This window comes from Thunnus thynnus, chromosome 4 (genome assembly GCF_963924715.1).
Source record: "Thunnus thynnus chromosome 4, fThuThy2.1, whole genome shotgun sequence".
Lineage (NCBI taxonomy): Eukaryota > Metazoa > Chordata > Actinopteri > Scombriformes > Scombridae > Thunnus > Thunnus thynnus.
Genome location: NC_089520.1, coordinates 14441402 through 14466014, shown reverse-complemented (window position 1 = coordinate 14466014; position 24613 = coordinate 14441402). Strand labels below are relative to the sequence as shown.

The 24613-nt window shown below is 38.9% G+C and overlaps 1 protein-coding gene and 1 long non-coding RNA gene across 3 annotated transcripts in view; one reads left to right on the top strand and one right to left on the bottom strand.

Moving 5' to 3' along the window:
• LOC137181267 (uncharacterized) overlaps positions 1–9436 on the top strand; it is a 60946-nt gene extending 51510 nt beyond the window's left edge. The window contains exon 3 of the long non-coding RNA XR_010928139.1: positions 9290–9436. This is a non-coding gene — a long non-coding RNA (uncharacterized lncRNA). The remainder of the gene's footprint in view (positions 1–9289) is intronic.
• The window catches only part of ppp1r16b (protein phosphatase 1, regulatory subunit 16B), an 89615-nt gene continuing 70879 nt past the window's right edge, over positions 5878–24613 (bottom strand). For both annotated transcript variants that reach the window (XM_067586840.1, XM_067586841.1), the window contains exons 4-11: positions 23835–23980; positions 21381–21484; positions 15770–15894; positions 9899–10024; positions 9736–9811; positions 9201–9330; positions 8833–8980; positions 5878–8214 (exon numbers count right to left, since the gene is read on the bottom strand). In XM_067586840.1, the coding sequence (XP_067442941.1) occupies positions 7741–8214; positions 8833–8980; positions 9201–9330; positions 9736–9811; positions 9899–10024; positions 15770–15894; positions 21381–21484; positions 23835–23980 (1329 nt within the window). In that variant the 3' untranslated portion in view covers positions 5878–7740. The remainder of the gene's footprint in view (positions 8215–8832; positions 8981–9200; positions 9331–9735; positions 9812–9898; positions 10025–15769; positions 15895–21380; positions 21485–23834; positions 23981–24613) is intronic.

Sequence of the window (24613 nt, the reverse complement as noted above, 5' to 3'; positions counted from 1 at the left end):
GAATATTTTAATTTCACTATTATTTCATAGACTAGAAGTTTCACACTCTTCACTGTTGTCTGCCCACTTACAGCGTAGACCAGTGGTTCTCAAAGTGGGGTCTTTGAGGGGGTTCAAGGGGGTCCCCAGCAAAAAGGGGAATAATTTATGTTCACTGTAATTCTATCCATTAAGTAACACAATGACAGAATGTATTACTGTTCTGGCCACAGGTTTCATGCACTTTCAGTAATAAAATATCTAAAAGCAAAAATCTTATCAGATGGGGGACCCTGAGACAAAATCTTATCAAATGGGGGTCTGTGGTCTAATTTGTGCCAGTTTAGGGGTTCTTGATGTGAGTTTGAAAACCACTGAGCTATATTAAGAAACGTCTGTCTCTGGGGTGTTTGTTACTAAGTCGTGTGATTAAAATCCACACTGTACATTCATATTATTCTAAAGGTCCAGTGCTGCTGACTCACTTGTTAAAATGTGTAAAGTCAAGCACAAATTTGGTCTGTCTGTTATTTTCCTGCATGTTTTCTCTAAGAACATCCTCCAATTCAGCACAACTGAGAACAAGAGCAGCTCTTGAATATCACTCTAGATATCAGCTGACTCATTATGGACTCTCTCTGAATTTATTGATTAACTTTATTTAACCAGGTGGGTTAGAGTGCATGTTGATTTCTGCAGTTATGACATGCTGACAAGGAAGTAAGTCAATGTTATAAGGCGCAACATAAGGCGCAAAATAATAAAAGTAATTCAACTAGATTGAATCATGTCATGAACAGACCGGGGGAAAAAAACACTCCGTAATAGATGTATGAGCATGAGGACACCGCTGAAAGTATGACAAAGATATTAACAAGGTAATTAAAATATTAAATTCAACAATATAGAATGTAGTTAGACAATATCAATACAATTCTGCACCATTGTAACATAAATTTTATATCCAATCACATTTTCTTTGGAAATTCAAATACAGAATATGCGAATTTTTAAAAGTTGACTCTTATCTATTTTGGGATGTTATGTTAAGGGGAGATAAGGCTGTTTCAACCCAAAGAAAGAAAAAATAGAGACGATATCAAACTGTCAACTGTAACCGTTAACATGCTGGATTGTAGCTGAGTTAAGTTTAAGCAGTTTCCATCTGTTCCTTAGATTAAACCAACAGCATTTTCTACCTTGCTTGTCTCTTCTTTCGTGTTTCTCATGTAAATTTGCATGCCTATGCAAAACCAGATAGAATTTTTTAACAAGACCATAGCTTTAAAAGGAAGTGGTAAGAAAGCACGAGATTAGAAATCTAACATTTAGCTTAATGTGAGGAAACTGTAGCATAGTTCCTAAAATAGTTCAGTGTGATATATCAAAGAATGTCGATCCGCGTGTGTGTCACATGATAAACATGATCTTTGAATGTAAAAGTGTATGTCTTTCCTGTGACATTTACACCTTTTTTTTTTCTTACAAACACCTTGCAGGAAGGAACATGCATACATATACTGGGTAAAAAGCTATGAGAGAGATTGAAAGGAATGAAAGTGAGTGGGAGTTGAGATAAAGAAGAGGGTGGATGTTGGCAGGAAGCCATGAAAAACAGTCTACAGTCATTGCAATAACAGAGGTTCTGACCTCTGCTCAGCAAAGCCACAAGATCGGCATGTGGGCTAATTTAAAATAGAAAATGTAACTAAATTAAGTGCTATCCGTTGTTGGGTGAAATAGCTTTTTATTTGTGAGAACTAAACATTACTGAGTCCATAGGGGAAAGCACCAACTGTGATAAAAAGTGACATTTCCATATCTTAGTGGTAATGTGCTGTAAAGAAGTACACCCCTGTTCTTTATCCGTGTGAAAGGATAACAGCTGAAGACAGTACATGAGGTCCCGCATAGAGAATGAAATGGCAAAGGTAACTGTGCCTGTAGCTCAGAATTCATATCCTTATACACTAATGAAGGTCACATGGGTGTTAAGTTTCAGACAGGCCTCTGTGCAGTATTGATTGAGTGATTTTCAAGTCAGAAGATGCTCAGACATCCAGGTTAAACTGGGCTAAATTTGGTCCAAAAATGCACATTTTCTAGATTATCGTTGTTTCAACAGTATTTCAGTGACTATATTTCAATGTGTACCTGCTTCACATTAAAATGTAGTCACTGAAATGCTGTTGAAGCAACGGTTATGCTACTGTTTGTAACCTACACTCTCATTTTGAACTATATTTAGCTGCATGCTACTGTAATTAGGTGGTTTCTTGTTTGGGGGGTATGAGCAGTTTATTCAGCCTCAGGATGATTCTGCTGTTTTAAACTCAGAGTAACACGTGTCGCTTCATTTCAAATACAAAACATGCTTGAATTATACAATCTATTCAGAGCTGTAGTTAATTATACAGGCACATTTTAGTTGTGACTGTAAAAGTGTTTTTGAGTATTTTGTCCACTTTCCATAGATCGTGTCCCTCTTTAAACAATACTATATCAGCACAGTGTGTTCCTTGCTTCATAAAGTGACAAATCAGCCCTGTGCACTCAGTTGATGTAACTTCCACTTAAACGCTCTGAATGGTTTGACGTGGTCAGCCTTTTTCCTGATTATTTTCATAATCACTTAGTAATAAATACATCAGACTGATGAAAAAAAGTCACATTTTATGACTAATATTCCTGTAATTCAAAATTATTTTTGAATCTCTGTTTCGCCATATTACCAATAAATCATTTCCCAACAGTTTTGACGGCACATCACTGAGTGAGTCAAAAATGCCAAACAATTAATAGATTATAAAATAGTTTAATAATAATAAGATTCATTTTCTTTCGATTGAATAATTAATTAATGCAGCTCTATTACCTAAACTGTAGTATAAAGAAAGGCTGCCAGTTACTGTTATTTTCATTGTTCATTAACTTGACTATTATTTCCTCGATTCATTGAGAAATCATTTGGACTATAAAATATCAGAAAATGGTGAAAAATGTCCATCACAAGTCTCCAAAGTCTAAAGTGACATCTTCAAATGTCTATACAGTATATCAATGTAAAGAAAATATTCTTAATATTGCCTCAATGATTAACAGTATCACCCAGCCCTAGTGTCAAGTGTTGAACTGAAATACTGTCTCACATCTGAGAGTGAGTGACTAGCTTCGATCTGAGTGTAAATCCGTCAGTCGATACGCTTTTATCACCGGTCAGACGGACAGACATTGACTCGCTCTACTCAGACATCTTAAATTCAGGCCTAATAAGACACTGAAGCCCTGTTAAACCCAGCAGATCCTGGGAACGGGAAAGACGTTCTGACCCACTGAGCCATCCATTCCTTCTTTTTCTGTGCAGCTCTTCTATCCATCTTCTAACAAACTGGCAGGATGGGCAATAGCTGTGGCCTCTTCCCAAGCGAAGGCCCACTTTCCTCCTCAGTGAATCCTTCAGGCCTGCTCTTTGCCCTTCATTTGCATGCCTTTTATCCTCTATCAATGACTTGTCCTTTTTTTTTTTTTTTTTTTTCCACCCATTTTTTTCATAAGGTGGTCAGTGTCTAAGCAACTCCTGGCATTGACTCATTTTCTTAATTTATCCTCCGCACTAACGACGATTCCTCAGCACCTTCCTTCAGCTTCCCTCCATGTATGTATCCAGCAGAGAGGTCAGTGTCTGTATTCTCTTTCTGGCACCGATCCACTTCGCCCTCCACTGAAGAGGACTGAAGGACTGGGATCGGAGCCAGCTGGCCTGGACTCAGAATTGCTCAGGCACAATAGTAAAGCCATTGTCCTCCTCTCTGTATATATGTTTTGGACATACTGACTGTGCCCAGAGGGAGCTCAGGATGAAAGGCTGATTTCTTCTAATATTTGCTCAAGACACATCGAGCACTGTAACCTGACATACATGTTTGACAAATTAGTGTGTGTTTGCACTGCTAGTTTGTCTTACAAGTCCCTGAACTCACATATTATCCAGTAGATGCTGATGTTATGTAAATACTGATAACTTTCTCTATGAACAAGATGACTTTATCTATGCCAGTAGGTTACTCCCTTAAAATCAACAGCAACAAAACAGAGACTGATTGAACAAGCACTAGAGAAAGTATAGTATACTACATGACAGGAATCCCAAACTGGCTTCAAACAAACTTTCACAAACTTTAAATATACTATTACCAGACATATTCTATCACATTTCCTTCACTATCTTCTTTCTAACCCAACTGCTATGTGCCTGAGCAATAGCTGCTGGGTGCAGCTAGTAGAAATACTGACCCCGCTGACCCCAGAGCCAGTGAATGAGAGGAAGTTGAGAAAGAGGGAGAAAACAACAGAAAATCATTGAAGGAAGCTGTTGAAGCTGGGCCAAGACCCTGACAGCTGTGCGGCGAAGGACAGTCCAGCTTCTGCCTGTGTCAGAACAGAGAGCTGTACAGAAAGGACAGAGAGAGCAGACATCTCGGGGTGAAATAAATGGCTCGTAACCTTCATACAGCATGCAAATGTGAACTAAATAAAGTGTATTTATCAGACTTCAGCAGCAAAGTGTCTGGATACATTTAGAAAAAAATAATGGTGCACATGTACTAAAATATAGAAAGCTTGAAATATGCAAAACAAAAGACATTAAGAGTAGTTTTTTTTCAACATGCAAGTGATGCATCGACTGTTTTGACCAAAATACACTTTGCATACTTTATTTAGTTCAAATAATTAGATAAATTTAACCTTCGTAGGCCTACAGGACATGTTTTAATTAAAAATATGAGAAATCCAAAAATCTTTTTTTCACTGCAAACACAAAAGGAGCATTACTCATTGAGAGGAGACCATGTAAAATTCTCAAAATATACAATTTATTCAAAACAATGTTAATGCAACCATCAATATATTCCAGTAATTACAAAATCAGTAGTTTTTCTTCTTTATAATCTTATCCTTCTAGACAACAAGGCTGGCTGTCAAACATGAGCCTTGATCTGTAAACCATGAGAGGACAGGTTACTTTTCAACAGGTGACAGTCCCTTTCTGGCTAATACTGACAAGTTCAAAATTACAATTGTAGTTTGATTACATTTCATTAATAAGGAAGCAGAACTGAAAATTTGAATTGAACTGACGGCAGCAACCAGAGCAAGGGTAACCAGGAGTGACTTCAGCTAATTTTAACTCACTATAAGATGATGTCACTGCCTGCGACATTCATGAAGGGGAAAAAAAAGAAGGAACCAAAAAATAGGGGAAATAGAAATTTCTTTGACTGACTTAATTTGTACTTCCTCAAATGGGGTTAAAAAACAAACTGCTTCCTATCAGAGCACAACATTAAAAACTGACCTTTGCAAAGAGAGAGAAAAAAGAAAAAAAACAAAAAAACAACTGCAGACACTGGTCACTAAACAGCAGGGAGAAAACATTAAGTGTGACAATGACACCCAGATGCACTGGACTTTCCAGACAGATTATAGAGCTGGACTACTGAGGAGGGGGGTCTACATAGACTCACAGTCCGCCCCCCCACCCCCTTCCTTTGATGACCAAAGGTCTGCAAACACTGTTCACCAATGTGGGTAATTGTGTTTTCCTAAATGTTCCTCAGTCATGTTCCTTTAAGAGCATTATGTCACAAGTAACAACACAGACTTGTAAATGCAGTTCATGGGAACAGATAAAGGGCTACTAATACAAACATATTTACAAAACTCATCTGTACATATATTTGACACTGTACAGTTGATGCTGTGGGGAATAAAGTGGTAGTGGCATTGAGGGTAATCACGTTAAAAGGGGTTGGCCATCAGAAGCATAGATTTTGTTTTTTTCTCCATAGGTTTTTTTAATTATGGAAGACTCTTTGGCACTCATGAGGAGAAAAAGGAGGGAAATATTCGCTTTCTTGCCAAGAGTTAGATGAGACAATCGATACCACTCTCACTCTGTAACAAAGTGTAACAAAACAACAATTTGCAAGCCAGTAAGCGTAGCTCAAATGCTAAGCTAAGCTAACTGGCTCCTGTGTTACTTATATTTACAGTGCAGACATGAGTGGTATTGATCTTCTTGTCCAACACTCAGAAAAACAACAAATAACTACATTTCTAAAAATGTCTAACTGTTCCTTTTATTGGGTTAAAAAAAAAACACACCAACTTCTAGTACTTGTTTTAGGGCTGGCAAGTTTATATTTTGAACCCACAATGCATTAAAGGACACCTGACATAATCATGTGGGCTTGTTACATATCAAATCCATGTGTGGATTAATGTTTTAAAAGAAACAAGAGGCAAGCATCAAGTCCACATGTATCTTCAGAAAACTCATACTATACTTACAGTAATTCATTACATAACATTTACAATTTCTGTTAATGAGACAAGTAAAGTGATGGGGAGAAGATAAAGCCACACAATGGCCACCAGAGGAAAAACCCAAACATTAACAAATAACATTGTTATTTGTAGTGACACAATCAATTCTGTAATCCATCCCAATAGGATGGCTTGTTTGAGTTTTTAATAATGTGTACATAAAGCAGACAGTAACCCTTCGCTTCACTTTATCAGCTGAACATTTGAATTTCCACATCAGAAGGTGCTTTGCTGGAGGATTCACCAGCTCATCTTATATTGCATTCACACTCTCCACACACCATCCAAAAAATAAATACACTCAACTTTAGGAACCATGTTTTTTTGGGGTTTTTTTGTTTTTTTTTTACATATTACATTAATTTCATAAATAAAGAAATGTACAGTTATTTTCAACATTTGCTTAAATTATCTATACGAGCGAGCACAAAGTGGATTATGCATAAAACAGAGCGTGACCTGTCAGTTTAGGTTTGACATGAAAGGACGGTGAGGTGGAGTATAGTTGACAGAAGATAGTTTCAAACACTAGTGCAGCACTATACCCCCTCCTGTTATCTTTCATTGTAGAAGTACACTTCCTGAATATTTTAACACTGTTTTATGGCATTCCTTCCCTTTACGTATGCAGGCAGCATTTCAATGAATGAATGAAGCATACTTCAGAAGAGATTTCAGAGACCTCTTTTTTGCTACGTTTTGCTGTTTCTGATATGTTGCAGTACAACACGATGTAATACAAAACATCTTGACCGCTCTACGATGGCCTTCCTGGACATTTAAAAAATGACATGGTGAAAAAAGCAAAACAATGTGTTTTGACAGTGCGATTTTGTCCTGAAGAAAATGTTTGATTACATGAGAACCATCCATTTGTAGGATAAAATAAAATGCTCTTTTCCATATCCGTCTATGAGGGCAGAACATGCAGTACCTTGAGATCTTATCTACTTTCCAAATTCAAAATTTTGAATTCTGATTTTTCCAGGTGAAAAGTTTAGAAAAAAAAAACTGTCCACACTTTGATTCTTAAAAGGTGCACAGAGCCAGAGAAACTGCTTCTTGTTTCTAACCATTTGTTATGTCTTGTAGAGAGACTCCATATATGAAAAGGAATTTTAATCCGAGTGATCTCTGGGGGAACAAAGTGGCACAGTTCAGTTCCTTTCTTCTTCTTTGCTGCACTGAAAACATGCCTGCATTTGGGGAAAGTGTCTCCAATTTGAGCAGAAGTCAAGGAAAAGTTTCTAGACCGTCTTTAGGCCGGCCATCTTCTGTGGAAGAAGTTTCAAAGTCCCTCCAACTGCACGTTCCTTGCTTCCTTCTTCTATGCACAAACACTCCTGTTCCATCAACAGTCACACGACTACTGGGCTATGACACGCAGCAGCAGGTCCGCGTCTTCGGCTGCTCTTCCTCTATTGGCTGTTTCAGTTTGAGGAGGGGCGGGTCGCCACTGGCTGGTGTATAGTAAACTGCGTTGCCGTTGGAGGACACCAGCGGCATTCGGGGGTCTTCTGAGTTGCTTTTGGCATCAGTGAAGGAGTCTGTGGACCCGTTACCTAGGTGACCGTTAAACAAGGGGTGATTCAACAATTTGGCAGCGGCCCTCTGTTTCTTCAACTCCGACAGAGTCTGAGCACGCTCTCTCGGCCAGGCTTCGTCCTGGGTGGGCTGAGTGGTGATGACGCCGCCCTTATCAGACAATGACGTGTTACCGTTGGAGGGCGGTTGCGGTGGTGTCGACGTCGACGTGGAGATGAGGCCGTTCTGTTTGTTGTTGCCATCTTTGAGGATGGTGGGCAGCTTGGGCTTGTCTGGCAGCTCCACAGCAACGACTGGCCTGACCTGCAAGACATCAATACGGATTACTTTAATCCCTCTTTTAGATGATTAAATACATGAAGGCCAGACTCAGTACATGGTGGATCAAATATCTTTGATCTGGTGCCCAAACTATTAAGCTCAAATAAAATGAGATGTAAAGCCAATCTATTTGCTACTTAAACCTAACTTACTTTCACAACCTGCCTCAAATTACCTCCATTTCAGTTAGTGATTTGCTACATTTCCCTAAATGCCTTTTGATAATCTGTAGATAAGGTGCCTCAACATGTTGCAGTCAGCATTTTCCAGTAGAGAAAAAAGTGTAGAACTTTTTACTACTAAAATGTGTCTATGTTGCATTCTTTTGTATTGACTCTGTTTGTTGAGGATTGTATTGCAGCTTTTTTCCATTGTGGGTTTCTTCATATGTGGCTGTTTAAACATCAGGTGACTTTTGCTCACTTAAATCAATTGAATTTTGACAAACCTACAACGAAATCTGACATTTAGATTGGATTATGTTTCTGCTATTAAACACCTTTATAGCTGTGCTGAAAGGCAACACTGTAAAAATGTCATGTAGTTCTACCTAATTCTAAACAACAAACATAAATAAAACACGACAATCTGAAGACTCACATTAACCACCTGGTTATTCTCCTGATCGGACTCCTTCTCTTTCTCCACCTCCTCCTCCCTCCCTCCCCTCCACACGATGGCCTCCGTCTCATACTCTTTACGACACAAGTTGTGTCTGTCTGAGAGGCTGGCTCGCCGCACCACTTTTCTGTGGACACAGGAGTTCCCGGTGAGATAAAGCAAATATAAATAAAGTATTTTCAATGCTTAATCACAACAACTCTACAGCAGCTCTTTTAATGTTACATGTCAGAAGATTAAGAGAGGCTGAAGTGGTCAACTCTCATGTCTCTTCAGAATATAGAAATAAACAACAACAAATACCATCTGTGGTAGCAGCAGTAACACCAGCAGATGTCAGCACTTACCCACGGCTGCCTGCACTGGACGTTCGCCTGCACAGTGAGGTCTTGTGTTTGAGCTGTGACTTCATGATAATGTCATGTTTGTGTTTCAGGTCCAGCAGGATGGCTCTGAACTCCTCATCCTCACACAGGTCTTAAAAGGAAGGACAGGATGAAGGACAGTTTATGTCAGTATATGCCCTTCGAATGAAACGTGCTTTGATATTCTTTCAAATAAAAGAAAAAAGACAGGATTATAAAATTAATGTGTCTAGATTACTATTCTTAGTGATGCTACTAATCTCTCATACTGACTGTTAAGCTGTTGTAACTTGTTGACATTTCACAATTTGTCAATTAAAATGTAAAAGCTGATGCAACCGGTGGTAAAAATAGCTAGAAGAAAAGGTTTTGACTAAATCAGTTTTAAGTGGGAAAACCTGCAATGTAAAACAAGTGAATAAGATGGAAATGAGACCCTGCTGAGATGAGACATTTGTTTTCTTAACCCCCCCATTGGGGGCTTTATATTTATAAGAGTGTTGAGGTGTAAATATACCAATGGGAGTCTCCTCGAGGAAAGTCTTGGCATTGAGACTGGCTCCATGAGAAACCAACAGCTCTGCCATATGCATCTGAAACAACAGCGGCAGCAAATTACGTTAATGCCGTCAGAAATCTTTATATGCTTTATATATATATATCTGTTGTGTTTACCTTACCTGACCCCAGCAGGCTGCAGCGTGAAGAGGCTGCCATCCATCTGAATCTCTCAAGTCCATGCGAGCTCCCCCCTCCAGCAGCAGCTCTGCAGCCTGCACGTAGCCATTTGCTGCTGTGATGTGGAGCTGCAAGGGCACAGGAGGAACAATGATTAGATTTTTGCAGTGCACAGGATTTGCTGTTAAAATGCTCTTTGCCTTAATCCAGAGTGGGATTTCACAAAAAAAAGCCCTGAAATTAAATGCCAAACAATGATGTCCCACTAATGTACTGTGCAAGCGCTGACCCTGTAAGACATCACTCTACAGGATCTGATATTCACTTGCTTCTGAGTTTGGAGATGTAGGTAATGTCGCTGGCTACCTTCAATCATGATGTTATTGTAAAATTAAATTCACCGCTCTAAACTGAACTGCACTTCAAGCTAAAAACTGACCCTGCTGGCTTAAGACTGCCTACTCTGCATTTCAGAGATTCACTTCTATCAGAAAATAATTATATCAAGAGCTCAGAAAACTAAATTACTGCACTTTATTTTCCTCATATCTATAATATCAGGATATTAACTCTAGTCTTAATCCCTTAACTTTTCTGACACAGCAGTAGGTCAGTGCAACCTCATGTTGTACAGCCAAACACTCTTCAAAACACACAGATGTTGTCTTTAAATTCTAGTAAAGATTCCAAAGTTTCCAAAAGGTACCAAGTATGTCAGGCTGGATTCTAGTGAACTATCTTGAACATCATTTTATACACGTCTCGAATGCTTTGATTTGATGGGTTGTCCTCAGTGTAAACATAGTGCCTGCAATTAATCTGCCAATTATTTCATTGTTTGGTCTATAAAATGTTAGAACATAATGAAAAATGCACAAAGTTGCCAGAGCCCGAGGCTACATCTTCAAATTGCTTGTTTTGACTAAGCAGCAGTAAAAAATCCAAAGATATTCAATTTAGACAGAGAAACCCACCAAATATTCACACTTAAGAAGCCAGAACTAGTGAAGTTTTGTCGTTTTTTCTTGAAACACTGGACATAGAAGTAATGGATTAGTTTACTAATTGTTTCAACTCTGCATCATAGATTTGATGAAGAGCTGCACAAGCTGATACAAAACGTGTATATGTGATCCTGTCAGAGAAAGCGGAATGAGATGATCTTAACAACCTTAAAAGGAGGAACCACAAGGAGAAGACTTGGGAGGTTAATTCTAAGATTGGGTATTTTCTTTCTAGACTTTCTTTTCCCTAGCCTACAAATCACTGTGAATCTGTCTGAGAAACGTACACGCTGATTATATAAAAGGCACTGCCAGCCTTCATTTCATCTGTGTCAGGGGTGAAGTCTGATGATTTCTCAGGCGGGGTTATTTAGTTGCTATGTAAACAACCTTAGACCCCTCTCAAACTCTGACTAGTGAGGAGGAATAACATCTTGGTGTTAAAATTACTGGCCTGAAATAACAAGGTTTTAATATTTGCATCACCAGAGGAGACCGAGGTGGAGCGACTGGTGATGCTTATCTCTGGATGTGACTGGATGTTACTGATAATAAGAAGGATTATACACACTGGAGAGTTACTGATGAGAGAGAAAATGCACACAGCCTAAGGTCCAACATTATTGATCCTCATGCGGAAATTAGGATGTACTGTAACCGGCAGAGGAAAATCACATCCTTGTGCTCTGCAGGGGTACAGACACATGCTGTCGGTTCTTACTGTATCAAGTATATAAAGTATATCATTTTCTAACGATTCACTGAAATAAATCAAACAGAACAGCAGGAGTCATGCACAAGGTTGAGAGGAACCGAGACATAAGAGAGAAAAACAAAAGTGACACATATTGACTTGACTATAGCAACTCCTTCCTTTCTGGTCCAACTAGTTCAGAACGCAGCAGCTCGGCTTCTTACTGGTTTTAACAGACGACATCACATCACCCGAATCCTGGCTTCTCTCCATTGGCTCCCTGACTGATTTAGAATTGATTTTAAGATTTATACTCATCACTTTTAAAGCACGTCTCAGCCTGGCCCCAAGCTACATAACAGAAATGTTGACCCCATATGAGCCAGTTCACGGCCTTTGATCCTCAGGTGGGGCCCTTTTCTGGACGATCGCCATCAGGGCCCCTCAGGTTTGGAACGACCCGCCTGAGGACATAAAGCTCGCAGAATCTGTGACTTCTTTTATATCACTTCTCATCTTTTCATTGCTTTTATTTGTATTTATTTATATTTACATTTTTAACGTTTTTATGTTGTCTTTTATTTCTTTTACTGTCTTTATCTTTCTTCATTCTTCTGTCTTCTCTCTACTGTGTTTTTGTCTCTTTTGTCTCAACTTTACCTTAATTTTGTCTCGCTTTTGTTTGGCTTTCTGTTATATTGCCTTCTGAGTATCCTGCTTTTGCTTTGTCTGCCAAAGCACTTTGTAAATTGAAGTTATTATTATTATTACATAATTTCAGGCAGTCATTTTTTTTTTAACAAAATACAGTATTTTTAGTACAAACATTCTGTATCTGTTTCCTCATAAGCAGGAAAGAGAGCTACATGTACTGTATGTAAAGACAAAAACACAAAAAAAAATTGCAGCAGTTTGAATGTATCTCAGCATCTTTTATCTATTTTCATCTGTTTCTGTGACAGGTTACAATGTTTACAAGCCACACTAAATGCATCTACAGCAGAACATCCAAAATATTTAAGATCTAAGTGTGGAGGCTGATTTCATCCTTCAAAGCACATCAGTTATGTCTGTGGCTCCCTGATCTTTGAGTACCCATCGTGTTTAAGTGGATGTTTATCTGAGGTGCCACAATAAGAGAGCATCTTTGAAGCATCTGAGGAATGTTAAGGTCTAATAGTTCCTGCAGTGATCAGATGTGTCTGGTTTTATGCCTTTCGGCTGCTGCTGAGGATGACTGGAATGTGATTCTCTGATGGGATTTTTGTTTTCAAAAGCAAATATTTTTCAGGGTTCTGCATTACTTAACAACATTCTGCAATTTTAAAAAAAATCAAAGCTTTCTCACACCAGTGAGGAGCGTTAGAACCACTGCAGAAGGGCTGTGGATGACCGGTGGAGAGAAAATGTTGAGTTGAACTCAAGTTCAATACATATGATTCATATTCAATGAAATTCAACTTGAATCATTTTATTAGTACTTTCTCCTCCACTCAAAAATGATTTTCTTCTTTTACCTACGATTGAATGTTTGAGCTTCACTGTACAGAATATGTATATGATGTATATGCAGAGTTTGATACTGGAAGCATGTTTTCACATTCACATCTGCTCAAAGTGGAAAGTTTCTCTGTGCTCGTTTAAAATCTGATTTTAAGAGGCAGGCTTGTGATTTGTGACATCACAACTAGTTCGGAAGCCAATCCTGGTCCAATATTGAGATGTAGAAACTTGAAGCCTCCAGTGCACATAACACTGAGAATATACTTAACATTGAAGCAGGAGACATTACTTCAGTGTAACATTTTTCAAATTAAATATATTTGCATAATAATAGATACTGGAATTTTTTATGAGGGAGTAGCTGCTATTTGATGGATTTTAACTACAAAAAACAGTCTAATAAAGCAGCATTTTTCTTGATGCGGTTCAATTTTCTCTCTTAATATCACTGACAACCTGTCCAGCTGTACCCTGACTCTAATGCACCCTAAGTCATTTATGTTATCTGTTATTATACAGTTCTGACTTTTACTGTGTTTTTTATGTAATTTGATGATTTGGTTAGTAGTAGAGTGTCTGTCACATTGACATACATAAAGTTGTATTTTCCTACTTCCCCTCCTCTTCTTGAGGTATTTTATCATTAGTTTGCATCAGTTAAGTTCAACTAATATTTCATAAGAATTACCAAACACATTATTTTGCCTTTCACAGTTCGATCAACCCATTTTCAACTACAAGAGATGAAAATCATTGTTCCTCAACATCAAAACAAGGACATAAAATGTATTACAATGTACAAAAGATTAACCTTACATAACTTCCTACCAGTTCCTGGTCCCTTCCTCTCTTCTTTGCCGGACATTTTAATAAAGCACGCTCTAGTTTGCTTCATCATGGTCGAATGAAGATTAACAGGGCGCATAAAACAAGGGGACAAGCAGCTCAATCAGACAATTTGTGGTAAGACTTTACAGCTTAGCAGGGTTATTTTGGGCTACTACCATGTAATGTCCCCTAGCTATTTTCATCCAGTGATCTGTCACTGTGTTTTCCTCAGTGTAGCTTAATCCCTGATACATAATAAAGACTTCATTAAAACATCTGACATTACACGCTAGATTCAGGAAATTACACCCTACCCATTTTTTTCTGGCCTTCCTTACTTTTTTAAATGTGTCAGGGCATTAAACGTCTAAACAAAGCAAATTGAGTGATCGAATTCTCATGCTCGCTTCTGCTCTCTCTACAGCATTTGACATTACATGGAAGAACAAAAAGCACAATTTCAAAACAGAAGGACGCAATGGACACATTAATAATAAATAACCCTGCTTGCCAATAACTGATGTATCGAATGGTGACTGCCAAAGTAAAGGCCCCATGAGTGATGTATCACGTCCAAACAGTGATTTGTTACCGTGGTACAGAACAGCCTGAGTAATGCAGATATAACAGAAGCGTGTCCATGTCGAAACCATTAGGATGTTTCTCATGAACTTATTTTGTCTAGATGCAGCTCACTGCACATTTGCTAGACTTTAGTTGCTTGTTGCTCATTATAATACAGACATCTTCACATTCTTTGATTCTTTTTCTTTTTTTTTTTGGAGCTGTATTTGTTATTGCGTAAATCATCATGTTTGAAGCTTTTATCTTTTGTGTATTTGAAATCCATCATTAATACACATCTTCTTGTAATTGCAAGCTGTTTGCTTATTCATTAGGCTCATGGTGAATTTGTGTTTCATCTCAAATTGCTATGATTGTCTCACTCATCAGTCAGAGTGATGCAGTTTATTTGGATTTTGAGTACATTTCAGATCTAACCTCGCATCAGTTTATGCATTCGGTGGTGAAATTTGCCATTTATGACTCTCTAATAATGTATTACTGTTTTTCCTTAATGCATACATATTTAATTTATTGTCATATTTTATTCCAGGTTTGCCCTGATCTACTGTTACAAGGCTGAATTACTATTATGGATGTATTCAGTGCTCCTGAACAGAGAACTCGTATCAGCAGAGCATTTTAAAATCATACAGCTGATTAAATGCCTGATTAGCTCTGATGGTTTTATAGCCTCGTGAGTTAGTGTTGCAGAGTGTGTAATCTTTTAAAGGTGAATCCAAGATGGCCTTGTGAATATTTACACACAGTTTCTTTTTGCCATCGGTAATCGACCTGTGATTCCTGATAATCTGATTTGAGTGGGTCTCTGCCGCACTTGTGTCAAGGAAAACACACCCAGAACAGCTTGCATTCATTTAGTGACACAGTCTGCAGCTGCAGGAATGAGTGTTATTAACTGCATACCAACATCCCACTCAAACGTTTGCTTCTCTCTTCATTACCAGCAATTCGTCATTGTGATGCGTGTTATCCCCAAACACATACAGATATATAGTATATAATGATAGTTTTGTATATTTTTTCTTTTACATGTGCACTTTTTTTTTGAACAAATTCAGATCTCAGGTTTGTGATGCACCTTAGATGTTTTTGTGTTTTGTATGTTTTTTTTTTCCCCCTCTGCTTCCGAGGGAATTGAAATGTAATACCAACTGTTTTTTTTTTTAAATAGTTAAAATGACAAACTTGAAATCAAGCTTTTTTTTTTTTTTTAAATTGAGATTGGTAGAGAAAACACAGAGAGCGCAGTGTCTTACCAGTGTGGCTCCCTGAGAGTCCTGATGGTTGACCTCCTCTCCCTGTCTCAGCAGTTCCTGAATATCTCCCAGCAACCTCCTCTCCGTTGCCGCTCGTGTCTCGTTGATCATCTCCTGGGTGATGCCTGTCAATCAAACACGCCGGCAGAACCAGAGCGTTAATCGCAGGGGGGGGACCGTTTTTCATGACCGCCTTAATATACAACTGCAGCACGCTGATGGGGCAAGTTTATGATCTGATTAACATGGAGGGACGGAGAGGAAGGTCAGACTTTACAGAGCAGGACTGCAGATAAAACAAACTTCAGAAGGTGAACTTTTCAGAGATTCCTGATTGACAGCCACAGCCTTTTCAGATCACACTGGAAGTTTTCTATATGGATCCCTGTCATGTGACAGTAGCAGTCACTGATTTTGACTGTTGATCTTTCATGGGCATAGCAAGGGCCAAATGTAAACACGACTAGTTTATAACATAAAAGTAAGAATAGTGTTAATTATTGGAAATTAATTCACCTCTAGACAATTATTTTCATTTGTGTCCAACTTATCCTGGAAATTATTCCCTGAAAAATGGGCACTACATTTGCAAAATCAATACAGAGCTGCTTATGTACATATATTTGGATTTTTAAAATTCAAAGCAGATATTCAATGGCTATTTTCTGCGGGTGGAAAACACGCTTCCTTTTCTCTACCATATTTTGGCAGGAGAAGACTTTTGTGATATTTGGCACCCAGTTGATGCTCAGGTGGAAGCTGTCTGTCACAGCTGCTCTAAATTCCACCTTTAATCCGAAGTCCTGCTGCCAGGTCGGACTCAATACGGTGACTGATACACTTCAGTGAAGAACTTATCCTCCCACAGCTCAGCAGTAACGTCCGGCAAATTTGAAGAGATGTCAGATTAATAATGAAAAACAACCTGTCAGTCAGAGCTGTGACTCTTATATTTTTACTCTGTGTGACTGACTGAATATGTGAGTTACTTTAAGGATGAAAGGAGTGCTTTACATCTAAAAATTACAACAGATTAAAACTAATTAGTGTTACGGAAAGGGCCTGACTATTCCATTTTGTATCACTTAAAAAGGTTAAATGTCCATTAAATAAAATCCAATAAAAAATGTTGAAAATGAAAAAAGTCAGGAATTTAAAGATCAACACGACACGCACAACAACATCTTAATGGAGCATGAAGGATCTGGAGCAAACCGGCATTCCTTAAATTAAATAAAAAGGTGAAGTCGACAGGCATCACCTGACTGTGCAGTATTTTGTTGTCAGTATTTCAGCCCCGTGACCTTTCTCCTGACACTGACTTATAAATTGAACCTGGTCGAGTGATGCTGAAGGCAAATCTATCACTTATCCTACACGCCGGCATCCAGCCTGCAACCTGCGATTTTAAATTCAAACCCCTGTTTCGATGTCACACTCTCGTTTCGCCTGTAGACCACACTGACTTTCACACCGCACTCAAAATCAGAATAACAGTCGGAGGGTGTTTAAAGGAGCAGGAATCAGGACAATGACAGTCCCCTCTGTCGACTGACATGACAACCCTCAGGCTACTATCTCTCCTGTTTGCTGTTGTTTCTCTTGCTGGAAACAGTCTCAGTGGCACCGATGTCAAACATTTACTTGCCTTGTTTCTTTCACATCACCTACAGCTTGACGATGCGCCTAAGGTTTTAAAAATACAAACCACAACAAACTTTTCTCATACTGTCATACCACAACAAATAGTAGCAGCCGTAAACAACTACAAGTTGAAAGCCCAGGATTCAGTTACCTCTACTTCCCCATCAAACTGACAACAGATCATTCGTACATGCCCACAAACCACCACCCGTTCTGTAACCTTTGTTGCTAAGGTAACAGGCTGTTGGGGACGTCCACTCGTATATTTCAGCAGGCTCATGTGATGTCAGTCAAATTTTTGGTATTTTTGCTTGAAAAATGACAGAAATAATTACTTGATTATCAAAATAGTTGCATATTCATTTTATTTAAATTGATTAATTGCCTAATAGTTGCAGCTGTAAATCAATTATTTTTCTAAATTATTAATATTCTGTCACTTTGCTGATTGTTCTAGCACTACATCAAATCTTCCAAAACATCCTTCAGAAATCTATGAGTGACTGCATAAACATGTTCAGCAGACCATGAGCTAAACTGTCGTTCCTCATCACTCCATCAGTGCCGGGCTGGATTTGACTGGGATGCAAAATGGCGTTAGCTGTGTCAGCTGTGCAGCCATTTGACTAGTCTGCATTCCCCACTCTATTTCACCAGGTAGACATTCCCCCCCCCCTTATCACTGCAGTTCATCAGAGATGTACTGGGCTCTACAGGGGGGGATCAAGGAAGAGTCAGATCAGTCGATGCTGCATATCAAGTGCTGTGTGTACGTGTGTGTGTGTGTGTGTGTGTGTGTGAGGGAGTGAATGAGAGAGAGAGAGAGAGAGAGAGAGGGGTGAGAGGAGAGTGAGAGAGAGTGCTTGTGTACCCATCCCTGCGGCGTCTCTGGAGAGAGAAGTCTTATCCAGCAGCATAGTGCTGAGAACATTACCGGAGCAATTAGCAGCGCCGCGCTCCCTTTGATCGGCTTAATAATCATTCTTCTCACCTACTGTACCGCTATCTGCATTCTGCGGCTCGAGAGATCCTATTGTAAGCTGAGAACCTAATTTTCATCTGTCTGCTGTCTCTGTCCTCCCTCTCTAAGCCCCCCCACCTCCCCTCCCCATTTTTTCTGTCTATGTGGGTTTCCAATACTGTCTCACATCCAGGATACAACCCACGACTGTTGCCATGTTCCCTATTTGCACTGTTAAAGCTATCAAAATCACCACCACTGCACTTGTTTACAATACAGTACTTATCATAACTGAGTTTTTCTGACCTTTAATTATCCTGGGAAATATGACTGAGCACACATGATGCTCTCCAGCACCACCCTGCCTCCATACAGTCGACTTCTGTTTACCACAGAGCAGCTCCACTGAAGCGTTGGGGGATTTAGCGTTATACTGAAGGGCACCTTGACTACTGTTCACTACTGTACTCGAACCAACTTCATTTCCAAGCCAGCCTGGGCATTCATACTACAGTATTTCTCTAAACTCAAAGCTAATAAGGCCACAGATTGTGCTGCTTTGTTGCCAACTGTGTGCACACGCGCCTGTGTGTAGTTGTTTACTAGAAAACAAAACAGTGTCAAGAGCTTATGTAAAACAGTCTGTCAGCTCGACTCTCTTTGTGTCAGTCTTTCTATGTATCACACACACAGACAGATCTGCACACACATCTAAAAAACAGAGTGCGGATTCCCTCACTTCCTCATTGATGTGCATTTATCCGTATGTCAGAGCTGATCTCCTTGAACTGTCTCAGTAATGTCACACACACACACACACACAAACTGTGCCAAATGTGGCTGTTTACAGTGACACAGCATGAATATACAGTATTCTAATCTGCATCCCGTCAGGGGGTGATAGAACAGTGAATATCTCAGAGCTCCCTGAGGCATCAATCCTGAATCTGTGCAGGACAGTAAGTGCTTTCCGAGGTCATGACCTCACTGTCATCTTCCTCAGCAATCTGTTCCCGTGGGTGGCATATTTTCAGACTGCCAGGAGCTGCAAACACCCACTTATCTCGCTGCAAAGGTTGAGTCACCTTCGGATGTTCCATGTGAGAAAAGGGTTTTCCCATTAGAAAGTGAACTGTTGAATTAAGTAGATTGTGTGCAAGTAGTTGTTCTAGATGTGCATGTAGTTCTATGAGACAGGACTGAGTGATGTAACCTGCAAGCAATATCCCCATTAATTGGCCAATTTACCTTGAAAAGGGAAGGCATCTGTTCTCTTTTTTAATACACCGGTGCACAAGGATTCTTGATTCTTGCAGTGAGCCTGGTATTGAAGATGACATATCATGTTTTTTGTGATTTTCTGTTATTTTTATACTGTTATAATGTCAGGTGTCTGTTAAACATGGCCAAAGTTCCAAAACTTGAGGTGAACGTATGTAAAAATGCTGCCTTCAAGTCCAAAGCGCAGGTTTAAGCTCTGCTCTGAATGCTTCCTTTACAAAGTTACCACTACATCTCCATCGAACTGACGTCAGATCATTCACGCATGCCCGCAAACAGCTGTTGCCGTCGTCCACTGGTATATTTCTAATCAGATTCGGGCTCAAAATTGTACGGATGTACTGTATTCGAGACGCTGACATTTCACGTAAAGAACGAGAAAAAGAAGCAAAATCCAACTACTATCGTTTGTTTACGTAGCCTCCGGAGCTGTCGGAAGTCTCCTGGGAGCTAACCAATCAGAAAAGAGTGGGCTCATCAGTAGGGGGGCCTTAAAGAGACAGGAGCTAAAATAACCTGTTTCAGACAGAGGCTGAACTGAAGGACCAGTATAAGATAAAAAAGGATTTTTTGAACTGTAAATCATGCAGAGATATTCCAGTATAAATATAAACCTGGAAATTTGCATGATACGCCCTCTTAAATGATTTGTACTGAACTATAAACAGAAAATGATGGATTATAAATCTGATTACTGATGTTAACTTTATTTCATATGATATATATTTAGTAGTTAAGAATACTTTAATGCACTTGTTTGCTAAGACAGAAAATAAAAATAAAGATGGGCTCTGTTTCACGTCTCTTGTGTAATAAGTAATAAATATTAGTATAATTTATTTAAGTATTAGTGCAATAATTGGATAATTTGGATAACACATATATGGCTTCCCTCCATCTAAGGTTTAAGAGAAGGAGTAGCAAACACTGGTGTAGTAGACGTGTCTGAAACGTGCTGCTGGTCAGTTGTGTGATTTTTGTTGGTGACTTTTCTTCTTGGCCACATGCTCATCATTTTGTACAACATGGTTGTGTTTCAGGTGATTGAGGAAAGTGCTTATGATTCCTCTTGTAGCTGCTATTATTTTGTGACAGAACTTACATTTAGCTTTATATTGTTCTGTATTGTGTTTACTCAATTCAAGCGTAACTCAGTGTTTTGTCTATTCAAGTTAGATCACACACTCATAGTTAATTACATTGCTTAAGACCAACTGGAATGAGCAGTGATTGGATATTAGTTAGATGTGATTCATTGTTGTAGTTTTCCCTACATTTACTGAAGGGGTACGCTAAAAATGCCAGCCAGTCTGAAAGAATTGATTTTCTGAACAAGTCTTCAATCAGGTCGGTGACAGATTCATAATATTAAGCAAACTATCAGTTTATTGGGTCCAGCACTGAATCTGTCTTAAACCTGCATGACTCAGCTCCATAGAAACATGCTGTTAAAAAGCCTTTAATGGTTAAATGGTAGTGGTACAAGTGAGACTGAACTGGCATAATAATGAAGTAACCAGACACAGTGCAATCTTCACAATGGCATCATGAGAGCACACGGAGAAGCAGCGCTATCTCATTAATTTAATCTGTCTGCAAACACTGTGTGACTGTTAAAGATGAGTTCCCAAACTTCTCCAAGAAAACACAACAACTACACTCATCAACCGAGAGCTGCAGCCTGAAAATGTATATGCAATATAAAATGAAACATTAATACTCTACCTCTGTTGGCCATAGCCGTCTCGATGATGTCCAGCGTTGGATCGTCTTCACACAGGTCGTAGGGCATGTTCCCATCAGAGTTAACCGCCAGCAGATCTGCACCGCTGTTGGAAACGAGTAAATGATTAATAAGACTGGAGTGTAGATTTTTCAAAGACTTATAAACATTGTATGGAAATGTACAATATCCTTGCTAATATGTGGATTATACCAGAACAATGTATGTGTATTGTTGTTTAATATATTACATTTAAAGGCACCATCTGTGATGGTAAATATACACAAATGTGTAACCCCTCCAATGCAAAAATACAAAACACAGCATCAAGTTTCTCAAACTGATTTACTGGCTTTTAAGAGAAAGCAGCTAAATCTAATTTTGTAAGATTTTCTGGTTCTGTAAAAGGTTTGTTTACATCAGGAATGTTTGTAGACGTATTTTAAACTCTGGTCAGTTGGGAAACCCCCCAAAAAATGCTTTAGAGTGCTGATCTATAACTCAAAGTCTTAGACAGGAATGACAAAATAAATCTGAGTTAAAGTACGAGCTGATGATGCTAATTAAATTCTTTCAGTCCAGAGCAAGTCAGACGGTGGTTGTACTGGACAGCTTCCAGGTGTGAATGTGTGTGAATGTGATCAGGGTGTTCATGAAAAAGAGGGCATTGCTCTCAGTGAATAAATAAAGGTTTAAAAAAAAAAAAAAAAAAAAAGTTGGCCTGCATTATTCAGCGGTTTTTAATCAGTAATTTCACTGAGGATAATGAGTCCAAGTGACATCATGAGTGGCTCGACAAGTCCTGCATGTCAACAGATGGTGGCAGTGTGTCTGTAGTTATGCTGTGTGTGTGTGTGTGTGTGTGTGTGTGTGTGTGTGTGTGTGTGTGTCTTGCATGTCCACAGGCAGCAGTAATATGAGTGTGTACACATACGGTGTTTTCACTTGTCTGCAGCTGTTAATGTCTCTTTGTGTGTGTATGTTTATATCAGAGGATCAAATTAAACACTAATTGAAACTGTCTAATTAAATCCTAATAGAGCACGCTCATGATGTGTGATTTCATGACTCTACTCATTCCATATGTGCAGGTGTGTACGTGTCGGAGCGAAGAAAAGACATTTTTTTGAATAATGAATACATTTGCATAACAATGATGGCTGATAACAACTCAATCTCTGCCGTTTGTAAATCATTACACGTTCTCGGGCTGGGAGATCAATCAATATTATCCTTTATTGACTTTATTGAACTGCAAAATGATGATTTGATCTAATTATATTATTGTATTACCAAATTCTGCTCTTCAAATCTACCACTCAGAGCAAATTGTAATTAACAAAATGAGTGAAGTTTGTCAAAAGGAAATACATAAAAGTAAATTTGATTGCTTTGTATTCATATTAATCCATAAATAATTAATAATATGCCTAAATCATAATAATTTCAACCGTATCTCCAAACCCTAACATTTCCTTATGTGCTTATTTCTCACTGCTGGAAATATTGGAGTAAAAATTCATTTCCCCACCATGGCTATAATCCATTTTCCAACCTTGGTTTTTGTAATTTTTTTTTTTTTTACTACAATATTGTTTTGTTTTTCTTCCTACTGCTATTAGTGCAAGTTTGGCATTTCCTCTACTGCTAGGTATATAACCATCAATTTCTGCTACTCCAGGTTGCATGCTGTCATTTCTGGATCAGAGACACCTCATTTCTCTTGGCCAGAACTCAATTTAAAAAAAAACACAAAAAACAATTCATAAGTTCATACAAATTGCCTACTGTGGCTCACTGGGGACAGTGGTTGCATTTATAATGGAATATTTGACAGCACAACAAAATACTCTATATGCCCCGTTAATTTCAGAGCGGTGTATGCGTGCAGAGTTTCCCTCAGGAAATTGGTTAGCGGATGCGATAACTGCTGCCAGGCCTCATATGATGACAGCCATTAATGGTCAAGCTGGTCAATAACAACTTTAAAACTAACCTCAATTCGACGCACACTCTATTGGGTCAAACGTGTATCCAGCTGGTTATTATGAAATTAACTTCAGCCTCATGTGGCAGTGAGTTTTTTCCTCACACATCAGCATCTGATCTGGATTTTTATCTCTATCTATCTATAAAAATGTGAAAGTTTTCTTTCTTCTCACACTGTGACATGCTTTTGTGACTCATTACTGTAAAGCCAGCATATGATGATCGATGAAATACCTGCTGAGCTGAATCAAACAGATCCTGATGCATCTCGTCTCTCAATGTAGTTACTAGATGAGGTTTTAAACAGCTGTCTGACTGATAAGCAACATTCGCTGAATGATGTAGTGCCCAATGCTTGTGTTCCCTGAGGAAACCTAATAATATATTTCACAAAAATGTTTTTTAAAAAATGTAAAGCATATATAACCCTTTGATAAATCCTGGTTTGGAATATCTGCATGTCTTACTGTGCAATGAGTATCTTGACAAGCCCTGCATGGCCACAGGTAGCAGCAGCGTGCAGCGGCGTCCACAGCTCGTTGTCCTGAGCGTTGACGGTGGCTCCTCGGTCCAACAGGATCTTCACCATCTCCTCATAGTTATCTATACAACACTGTGTGGAGACAAAGGGGGAGAAGGCAAAATGAGAGGAGGGGAGAGATACATTTTGATACTATTCTTGCTGCTGTGATATCTCAAAAACCCGAAACAGAGACAGAAAAACAGAGAGAGGAGAGAGACTTGAAGGACTTAGATTAAGGAGAGAAGTATGACAAAGTGAGAGGAAAGGAGGGATGGAGAAAAGGGAAGTGATAGGAGGTGAACAGGAAGCAAGAGGGCAGGAAGGCAAAGGAAATAAAGAGAGAAAAAAGAAAAAAGGAAGGACAGCAAGAGGTAGAGAAGGAAAGGGGGACAACCGAAAGAAAAAAATGGACAGAAAACATAAAAGAAAGAGTGACAAACAGATCCACTGTTTCCTCTTGTTTGGAGAAAAATCAAATGCTAAAAAGCTGAAGAGGAGTTTTACATTTTAATATTTTCAGTCTGACATAGCATATAATTCATACAGTGAGTACTCAGCTGTGCTGCATTGAAGCTGCACGCTTCAGCACCTTAATCATTGCAAGAAAAGGATGAAAAGAGACTCATTTGTCACCAACCGCACAGACGAACATGAAGTCCATAAAGAAGTCGAACTGTACCTCTCCGAAAAGTCCTTTAATAGCATATTGCACGGTGCAAAACT